The following is an 11023-nucleotide window of genomic DNA, read 5'->3' on the forward strand; positions in this document are numbered from 1 at the left end:
ATTCAGTCCCTCTTCCTCCCTTGGCTCCTCTCTCCTTCTTGCTGGCCTGACTCAGACCTCACAAGGTGACTCAAAGGCGGTGGGCAGGTCCAGCCTATCACCCCCTATTTTAGTCAAGGTTCAAGATGGGAAAGACATGGCACTCAAAATGGGTAATTGAAGGCAAGGGTACTAAATGGATGGTGTTTCAAAGAGCAAAATAGAAGAGGGGTTCAGTTCATCAGAACTGAGACAGAGAGGGCTGTCTTATAGGACACAGTGAGTTTGGAGCAACTGCACAGAAAAGGAATTGAGGGAATAATAGCCCAACTTCACTCCCTTTCACCTTTTTGGTGCAGCTTGTGAGACCTTAGGTCCCACAAGGGAATCCCACAGGGAATCCTCTCCCCCCTCCCTTGATCTCCTGCTGGTACTAATTGGTCAGAAGGCACTTAGACTGTGCAGACCAGTTTTATTCAGGGCACAGAGCCAGGGGCAGGGATGAAGAGAGTGGATTATTCAAGATATCAGTGCATCCTCTGAGATTTAAGTCCAGTGGAAAAGGCCAAATCATAAGCAAAAGTCCCTTCTTAGTCAACTGCATCTCCTTAGTTCTGAGTGAGAAGAACTAAGGAGACCATCCTGACCATCAGTGTAGACAGAGGAATGAAGCCTAGATGAGGTCAACTCCTCATGTCTGAAAGTACCACCTCAAGGAAAGCAGCAATTTGGATTCCTTTCGTTTCTTTTCTTCTCTGATTGCTGTAGCTAGAAAATAGAGGTTACTATTAAAAAAGAAAGAAGAATGGGTTTAAACAGTATTCAAGGTGACCATACTTCTTCCCCATTTATTATCCCATTTATTCATAAATATGTATGCTGGATGACTTTTTTGCAAAGGAGAGCTATAAATAAATGTAGCACTATTAAGATATCTGGTGGGGCACAAAGAATTTAGATTTGGTAAAGGTTAGCTGTTTAGAAGAAAATTTTGCTATATTCTTGTCACAGAACAAATATAGGCATGAACTGTATTCAGCAATTTAGGTGCTGATTTGGTATATTTACCATGTTCTTGACGGTAATTTTTTTCCCCTTTTGGAAGTTGTAGAAGTGAAGAGATGCTGGCATATGTACCCACATGTTTCCTGCTTCCATGCTAATTTTTGTTTCATTTTATAGATAAAAACTGAGTCACATTCCCATTAAATATTTTATGTAAGATCATAGAATTAAAGTCTGATGCCAGGACAAGACCTTGGACACCCAGATCAATGACCAAATGTTTAGTGATTCCAGTGCAATTCTAGAATAGTCTTCAGGAAAGCATAATTTCTCTTGTTTTTAGCTGACTGTCCTATATGTGTTGTATTATTCAGTCCCCTAGCATTTTTAAGAGTGTTCTCTCATTGACCAATGCTAAAGAATAACCTATGCAAAGGCACTGTGGTGGGTGAGAGAATGGCTGGTTTTGAGGGGCCAAAAATCAATATGGCTGAAATGGAAGCATAAACACCTGGAGCAGGGGTGGGGACAGGATAAGCAGGCAGGGCCAGATAGTACCTGACCTCAAAAGATAAACAATCATTTATAATTATTAATTTTAATTTTTAAATTTGGGGAAATGGTTTCTTTTCATTATATTTTTAATGGTTTTCTTCTATTTAAGGTAGCCACATATTACCTGAATTACTAGTAATACATTTATTAGTTGTTGTTCAGTCTCTGAGTCATGTTTGACTCTTTGTGACCTATTAATACATCTAATAAGGTATTTAAAAGTGAGGACATTTTAAAAATATTAAGAATAGATGAATATATAGGATACATGGAATATGATGAATTCAAGAAGGTAATGTCTGAATGGGAAACGTTGGTGAAATACTGGTGTACTGGGCATTTCTCATTTGCCCCTTCATACCGACTTTCTACCCTCTACACCCTTCTCTGTGACGGCAGAGCTGACCTCTAAAGCTTGTAACATTCTGGCTTGTTCTCTAGTTTCTAGTTGGATTTGGCCAATGAGAGGCACTGGTTATCTGAAAAGGGGAAGAGAGTGAGATAAGGGTCTTTATTTCCCCATATCCTTCTCTACAGAGTCACTGGGGTTGGTCTTCTGCCAAGAGGCACAACCCCATCATTCAGATCTCCCTCACAGCTACAGACACCCTCTCCAAGTTCCTGTAACCACCTCCCCGCCACACCTCTTCAGACCCAGCTATTGTTAGCACTGGGGCACAGAACCATTCCCTGTGGATTTTCCTTAACCCTCCCCACACTCTTATAAATCTTCTCTTATTAAATTCTCCTCCACTGTCCCATTTGAATAACTATGTTTTCCTGCCAGAAGTGAAGTGAAGTTGCTCAGTCGTGTCCGACTCTTTGCGACCCCATGGACTTAAATTGAAGAAAGTAGGGAAAACTGCTAGACCATTCAGGTATGACCTAAATCAAATCCCTTATGATTATACAGTGGAAGTGAGATAGATTTAAGGGCCTAGATTTGATAGATAGAGTGCCTGATGAACTATGGAATGAGGTTCGTGACATTGTACAGGAGACAGGGATCAAGACCATCCCCAAGGAAAAGAAATGCAAAAAAGCAAAATGGCTGTCTGGGGAGGCCTTACAAATAGCTGTGAAAAGAAGAGAAATGAAAAGCAAAGGAGAAAAGGAAAGATATAAGCATCTGAATGCAGAGTTCCAGAGAATAGCAAGAAGAGATAAGAAAGCCTTCTTCAGCAATCAATGCAAAGAAATAGAGGAAAAGAACAGAATGGGAAAGACTAGAGATCTCTTCAGGAAAATTAGAGATACCAAGGGAATATTTCATACAAAGATGGGCTCAATAAAGGACAGAAATGGTAGGGATCTAACAGAAGCAGAAGATATTAAGAAGAGGTGGCAAGAATACACAGAAGAACTGTACAAAAAAGATCTTCACGACCAAGATAATCATGATGGTGTGATCACTCACCTAGAGCCAGACATCCTGGAATATGAAGTCAAGTGGGCCTTAGAAAGCATCACTATGAACAAAGCTAGTGGAGGTGATGGAATTCCAGTTGAGCTATTTCAAATCCTGAAAGATGATGCTGTGAAAGTGCTGCACTCAATACGCCAGCAAATTTGGAAAACTCAGCAGTGGCCACAGGACTGGAAAAGGTCCGTTTTCATTTCAATCCCAAAGAAAGGCAATGCCAAAGAATGCTCAAACTACCACACAATTGCACTCATCTCACACGCTAGTAAAGTAATGCTCAAAACTCTCTAAGCCAGGCTTCAGCAATATGTGAACCGTGAACTTCCTGATGTTCAAGCTGGTTTTAGAAAAGGCAGAGGAACCAGAGATCAAATAGCCAACATCCGATGGATCATGGAAAAAGCAAGAGAGTTTCAGAAAAACATCTATTTCTGCTTTATTGACTATGCCAAAGCCTTTGACTGTGTGGATCACAAGAAACTGTGGAAAATTCTGAAAGAGATGGGAATACCAGACCACCTGACCTGCCTCTTGAGAAATCTGTATGCAGGTCAGGAAGCAACAGTTAGAACTGGACACGGAACAACAGACTGGTTCCAAATAGGAAAAGGAGTACATCAAGGCTGTATATTGTCACCCTGCTTATTTAACTTATATGCAGAGTACATCATGAGAAACGCTGGACTGGAAGAAACACAAGCTGGAGTCAAGATTGCCAGGAGAAATATCAATAACCTCAGATACGCAGATGACACCACCCTTACGGCAGAAAGTGAAGAGGAGTTAAAAAGCCTCTTGATGAAAGTGAAAGAGGAGAGTGAAAAAGTTGGCTTAAAGCTCAACATTCAGAAAACGAAGATCATGGCATCTGGTACCATCACTTCATGGGAAATAGATGGGGAAACAGTGTCAGACTTTATTTTGGAGGGCTCCAAAATCACTGCAGATGGTGACTGCAGCCATGAAATTAAAAGACGCTTACTCCTTGGAAGAAAAGTTATGACCAACCTAGATAGCATATTCAAAAGCAGAGACATTACTTTGCCAACAAAGGTCCGTCTAGTCAAGGCTATGGTTTTTCCAGTAGTCATGTATGGATGTGAGAGTTGGACTGTGAAGAAGGCTGAGCGCCAAAGAATTGATGCTTTTGAACTGTGGTGTTGGAGAAGACTCTTGAGAGTCCCTTGGACTGCAAGGAGATCCAACCAGTCCATTCTGAAGGAGATCAGCCCTGGGATTTCTTTGGAAGGAATGATGCTAAAGCTGAAACTCCAGTACGTTGGCCACCTCATGCGAAGAATTGACTCATTGGAAAAGACTCTGATGCTGGGAGGGATTGGGGGCAGGAGGAGAAGGGGACGACAGAGGATGAGATGGCTGGATGGCATCACTGACTCGATGGACATGAATCTGAGTGAAATCCGGGAGTTGGTGATGGAGGGAGGCCTGGCATGCTGCGATTCATGGGGTCACAGTCAGACACGACTGAGCGCCTGAACTGAACTGGACTGTAGCCCACCAGGCTCCTCCGTCCATGGGGTTCTCCAGGCAAGAATACTGGACTGGGTTGCCATTTCCTTCTCCAGGAAATCTTCCCGACCCAGGGATCAAATCCAGGCCTCCAGCATTGTAGGCAGATGCTTTAACCTCTGAGCCACCAAGGAAGCCCTGGTCGTGCCAGAACACTGGTTAACAGGCATGATGTGGTGGAAAGTGTGAACTTTGAAATCAGATGTGAATCTTAGCCACTTAATAGCTTAGCTTATGTGACCTTGGGCAAGTCCAAGTGGATAAGCATGGTATTCATCAACCCAGGAAGACTACCCTGTGAGTTCAGGCACCACATCTATCTCACTGATATAGTCCTGGTTCTTGGGGTAGTGTTTAATACTTATGTTGACTAAAAAAGATGTGCAACTTGAGAGTTGTGAGTTAAGTTTTATTTGGGGCAAAATTAGGACTGCAGCCCAGGAGGCAGCATCTCAGATAGCTCTGAGAGACTGCTCCAAAGCGGCAGTGGGGAAAAGTCTATAAGGTTTTGGTGAAGGGGGAGTTCAACACCATGAAGCACTCATTTTACAAAAGGCTTTTTGTTAGTCATGAGGATCTGATGTCACCATGAAGGGAGTTAGTGCTTCTCTAGATGCAAGGATTGAGATCATAAAATCTGTTCCTAAAAACATCCAACTATCTAAAGACCTGTCCCACCAGCTTCCCTGGAGCACAGAGTGCCTCACTCCATCCTGAACTCCCTCAGGGGTTGCTGAAGGTCAACAGCTAGAGCAGCATGGGGTTCAGTCTCCATAGAGGCAGATGGCAAATGCCTTTGTTGTTCAGTTATTGGCAGTGCTCTTGGTAAGTGCCAATTTGTAGTTGACACTTAGCTGGTACTCATGAAAAACTTTTGTATGATATTTCATCTTTTATGTGACCCCCAAAGGAGAGGAAGGAGTCAACTTGTCAAACATTCTTACTTTGCAGATGGTACCCAAAAATGAGGTATAAATTGTGCAGGTAGTAACGCTCAGATGTGCTCTTTAATGGAAACAATACAGGGAGGGATTAAAAGGGGTGGGGGGTAGGGATTCCCTGATGGTCTACTGGTAAAGAATCCTCCTACCAACGCAAGGGACACAGTTGCGATCACTGGTCCGAGAAGGCCCCACATGCTGCAGGCAACTAAGCCCATGCAGCACAGCTACTGAGCCAGCAAGCCTAGAGCCCACACTCTGCAACAAGAGACACCACCACCATGAGAAGAGTGGCCCCCACAACTAGAGAATAGCCCATGTGCAGCAACGAAGATCCAGCCAAAAGTAAACAAACAATAATTTTTTAATTTTTTTAAGAAAGGAGAAAACACAGAAAGGAACTCATGGGCAAATGGTGCTGTGCTTACACACCATCTGTCCTTACAGGGTTCATCTCCTTCCCCATGTTACCCAAAAGCCAGTTCCCTTCCGAGGGGGAACTTCTGTTGCCATGGCATGTCTTCTTTCCAACAAAGAAGCAACATGAGGGAGAGCACATAAAGGACCCAAGGGTCCCACACAGAAGACAGTGAAGGAGTCCCAGAAAGGCTGAGGGTTTATTTGAGGCACAGAGCCAAATGAACAGGGAAGCCAGAGATGTCATGAACCCTCAAAGTCAAGAAGAGGTAAAGAAATGGTATATTAGTTTCCTACAGCTGCCATAACAAATTCACACTGAGTGGCTTATAACAACACCAGTGTATTCTGTCACAGTTCTGAAGGCTTGAAGTCTGAAATCAAGGTGTTGGTGGGGTCATGTTCCTTCTAGAGGCTCTTTGCTTCTTCCAGCTTCTGGTTTCTTCAGGGATCCCTTGGCTTATGGCTGGGGACACCAGTCTTTGCCTCTGTCTTCACATGGCCTTCTCTTCTGCCTTACAAGGATACTTAAGGCTGGATTTAGGGCCAACCCTGAAAAATACAAAATGATCTCACCTAGAGGTCTGTAACTTAGCTACACTTGTTTTTTTTTTCCAAAACAACAAAACATTTCGAGATTTGAGAATAATGGGAAAATTAAGTAATGGGAATTGGACCCTTATCGGGGTCTTCTGGGAAATTAGAAGCACCGCCCTCTTCTGCAGCTCGACGCTTCTTCAGTTTGGCGATCAATTCTTTCGCTGGATTGAAGACTCCGTTGGTCTGCTGGTCACAGACGTAGCAGCGTGAGGTGGTGCGGAAATGCTGAAGCGCACAGCCCTCGCAGAAATAATGCCTGCATTTGGTGACCACAGGGTTTTGGAAGGTCTGGCGACAGATGAAACACTTGAATGGTAGTTCCTCCTCATCCCTTGCCACTTCATAGTTTTCATCCTCATCGACGCCATAGCGACCTTCGTCGAGCTCGCGTTGGACCTGCCACCCGTGCTTGTAATCTGAGCGGTCATGGAGGAATTTGCAACTGTCTCCGAAGCCGCAAAAGCCGGTCTCTTTGTAGTCCTTACAAATGTCGGGCTGGTAATCCCAGCGCACGGTGGCACGCAGATGCTCGGGAGCTCGAATGGGGCCCTTCCTCGCCATTCCAGAGGAATCACTACCCGCAGACACGTCTTTAGGCCTCATGTATTTCTGATAATTATTCATTCCCCGGTAGATCTTATCATCTTCCTTGCCTCTCAACTCCTCCCGGATCTTCCAGCTGCGCTCAAAGATGGCTTGTGCATCACGCTCCTTCTCCGTGTCTAGCTCGTACACAGCGGTTGCCCCCATGTCCTCCGGCCCAACGGGTTTCGCCGAACGAGTGGACTTATAGACCACGCCGAGACTCTCGGGCTCCTCTACTTCCTCCTCGCTACTCCGGTCCCCGGAAGCCCCCTTCTGTTTACCACCGCCCTGGGTCTTCTGGACCATCGGAGTGTGGATCGCTCGCTTCTTTTCCGGACGTACCACCCTGTTGCCTTCGTCACCGCTGCTGCTGCTGCCGCCACCGCCCCCACCTCCGGACTCTTGGTCGCAGATCTGGCGTTTTCTACGGCCTGCACCCCCCTTTCGTCCAGGCTTTCTAAAAAGAAAGGTGCACACCTGGTCCGTAGTCTTTCCCGGGGAAAGCTGCTCTGCCATTTTAAGAGTCGCGAGCTCTGAAACTGTTGTGGCCTGCTGGGTGGCGCGGGGCTTCTGAGCGTCACTGCATTCGTGCGCTCTGCCACGAGGTGGATGCAAAACAGGTTACGCAAAGAGGACTGTGGGAGCAAGGGGTGCGCGAGAGCGTGCGCGCGCCACTCCTTAGCTACATTTTAAAAGACTCCCCCCGCCCCCGCAATAAGGTCACGCTCACAGGTCCCAGGGGCTAGGGTATGTATATATATACATATATATATATATTTTTTTTTTTTTTTGAGCCACCGTTCAACCTACTGCAAATGGCAGACAAAACAGATGTTAGCCAAATTTTAATCTAAAGATTGATAAGCTCTGCATTTAGTAGATGAAGAAACTGGAAGTAGTGTGCAGAAAAGAGATAAAGATAGAAGAGGGCTTTTGGTTGAAGCTCTTGCCAGAGGGAATGATGGCATGGATCAAAGCAGTCATTGTAGGAAAGAGAAGGTAAAGCATATGAAAGATCTTATAAAAGAACTGTCTACCTTGGTTTATTTGGGAGAAGGAAAGGGCAACCTACTCCAGTATTCTTGCCTGGAGAATTCCATGGACAGAGGTGCCTGGCAGGCTACTGTTCAAAAGGTCAGACATGACTGAGCAACTAATACTTTGGTTTATTTGAAGTTCCCTGTGACAATAGAGAAAGAGAATAGGATTTCAAGTTATAAGACCCAGGTGTAAGCCTCAGCTTGTACACTGACTAGCTGTGTATATTTGGTCCAGTCCTTAGTTTTAGTCTCTGCAGTTATAAACTATGAGTAATGGCAAAACCAGCTTACTGCACAGGCTTATGTGCAAGTTTGGTTTTATTTTTTTATGTGAAAGATTTATTCAAAGTTCAAATTAGACCCTATATGGGAAGGTAGTCTAAGCTGCTAGTTAAATGTACAGGCCATGGTATTGGTCCACTGGGTTTAAAATCCCCACTCTGCCACCAGCTATGTAAATGACCCTGGGCAAGTTCCTTACCTTCTTTTCCTTGGTTTTCCCGGCTGTAAAGTGTGGATGACAGTAGTTAGCTAACTCATGAAGCTTTTGTTGGAGGATTAAAATGAGATGATCCAAATAAAGCACTCAGTATATAGCATATAGTAACCCCTGAATAAATATTACCTTATTATGGAAAAGATCTTTGTCAACATCTAAGTACTACAGCAGTGACTTGTAGTTTTGGCTGTAGATGAGTATCTCTTAAAACTTCAGAAAAATGAAGATGCTTGGGCTTTGCCCTAGACCTATTGAATTGGGATCAGTAGTTTTTAAAGATCCTTTGATGATTGTGCTGCACCCAGAAGAAATTCACCTTGCCTAGACATGTTATTAGGATCCATTTCATAACAATATCCATTAAGAGAAAAAGCATAATCTTCATCTTATTGAGAATATAGAGTAGTCTGAACCAACCTAGGCTTCACTTCCTTTTGTAAAAGTACTTTTATAGCACTTAACGGTATGCTAAGGACCATTAGCTCATTTAATACCTGCAATATGCTTCTGAAGCACGAGTTATTATAGACAAGGAAACTGAGGCACAGAGAGATTAAGCAAATAACCGAAAGTCACACAGTTATAAAGTAGTAGAGCCATCATTGGAACTGTAGTCTTGTGGCTCAGACAATTATAGCAGACAGATTCTCTCAAAGCTATGGTGTCTCTCAAATTATGTAACTTCTCTGCATCTCAGTTTTCTTATCTGTGAATGACAATTATAACACTATTTACTTCCTAGGAGACTTGTGAAAATGAAGCAAGACGCTGCCTTAAAACACGCAGCAGTGTATTTAGTGTTTATTGCTTAACTATTAAGCACTAAATAAAATTCAGTCATTATTATTAATAATTTTGATATCATCATTATTCAGTTTCATGGAAATATAATGCAGGTTCCAGCTAAAGTTTAATAATCTGAAACATCTGAGCCTGTTTAGCCAACTGCTGGGGCAGGACAGCTCGTTTAAGGCAATGTAGAATCTATCACTTGCATTTTTACCTCCTGAGCCTCTATTGCTTTCCAGTGCTCACATGTCAGAGTCCAGTGATGCAGGGGGACATGAAAGGGGGACTTGAAAAGTAGTACCAGTGAACCAGTGAAAACTGCAAGACTTTGATGAATAAGCAGCACTACCTCAGGGGGCCCTTTAAGTCAAGGACAAGTAGATGGACTGCCCTCTTCCAAAGACAGCTTCCTGCAGCTTTAAATTTTTTTAAGGAAATCAGCCTTGACGGATGAGAGAGAGAGAAGGCAGTCCTGCCAGATAACACAAGTCACACATGTTTCCAAAAAACATGTAAGTTCATTTTACAGGTTGTATGAATCTCTAGGAATAAGAGCTGGAGGAAATTCAAACTGGTTAGGTAAATTACTGGAGAAGGCAATGGCAACCAACTCCGGTACTGTTGCCTGGAAAATCCCATGGACGGAGGAGCCTGGTGGGCTGCAGTCCATAGGGTCGCTAGGAGTCGGACACAACTAAGCGACTTCACTTTCACTTTTCACTTTCATGCATTGGAGAGGGAAATGGCAACCCACTCCAGTGTTCTTGCCTGGAGAATCCCAGGGACAGGGGAGCCTAGTGGGCTGCCGTCTATGGGGTCGCACAGACTCGGACACGACTGAAGTGACTTAGCAGTAGCAGTAGATAAATTACAGCCTACCTGGTTAGGTAAAACCAGGTTACACAATATTTTACAATTCCTGACACAAGCACTGATTAGTGTAACATGGAAAGATGGGCGGAAAAGAGTTTAATCTCTAAGAGTGTGTGTGTTGAGTTTTAAGATTGTTTCACTTCTTAACTCCTGGAAGCATCAGCACTTTGGATTAGTTTCCATGACAAAGCACAAGAGGGCGCCAGAGAAGGTGGAAATTTTTCTTTTCCAGGGACCCACTCCAGTGTTAGAAAGTCCTTTCTGATCTCAATATAGGGGTGTTTACTATTAGTTCTTTTCGAGTTTTTTTAAATGAAATAACTATGTGCCTAAGCTTGTTGGCTAATACTTTTGATCAAGGTGAGTAGTTAGCAAATGCAAAGCTAAAATACTTAAGGAGAAAGCAGAGAGTAAAGAAGATTGCTAATGCTGAATCAGTTCAGTTGTGAAATACTTATTAGTTGCTTTCTGTGTGCACGCTGGTTAGATGCTTTGGGTGCCAAGATAAATGAGCCCACAATTTTTCATTGAATTTATTAGTCACATGAGAAGTCAAAATTATCTATAATACTTTACTTTTTCTTATTTGAAACTCTATCCTCTTCACCTATTAATTTCTTCAGAAGGATTCTGTGTAATGGTTAAGCGCAAAGGTTCTAAAATAAAAGTTTTTGCTCTTTCCAGCTATTAACCTCCCTGTGTCCCAGTTTCCTCACTTGTAAAATGAGATGGTTATATCACCCAACTCATTGAGTGTTGTAAAGATTAAATAATACAACCCGTACAA

At 43.4% G+C, this 11023-nt stretch overlaps 1 protein-coding gene across 1 annotated transcript; it reads right to left on the minus strand.

The window, feature by feature from the left end:
* Positions 1–6507: 6507 nt before the first annotated feature.
* On the minus strand, positions 6508–7596 carry LOC121817538 (E3 ubiquitin-protein ligase RNF113A-like). Its single transcript, XM_042238002.2, has one exon. It carries the CDS (start codon positions 7549–7551, stop codon positions 6508–6510), a length of 1044 nt encoding a protein of 347 aa, XP_042093936.1. The 5' UTR covers positions 7552–7596.
* Between the last annotated feature and the right edge of the window lie 3427 nt (positions 7597–11023).

The sequence above is a fragment of the Ovis aries genome, chromosome 21, assembly GCF_016772045.2.
Source record: "Ovis aries strain OAR_USU_Benz2616 breed Rambouillet chromosome 21, ARS-UI_Ramb_v3.0, whole genome shotgun sequence".
NCBI lineage: Eukaryota > Metazoa > Chordata > Mammalia > Artiodactyla > Bovidae > Ovis > Ovis aries.

Coding starts and splice junctions, on each gene's coding strand:
- LOC121817538 (XM_042238002.2), bottom strand. CDS start 7,551: ATGGCAGAGCAGCTTTCCCCGGGAAAGACTACGGACCAGGTGTGCACC.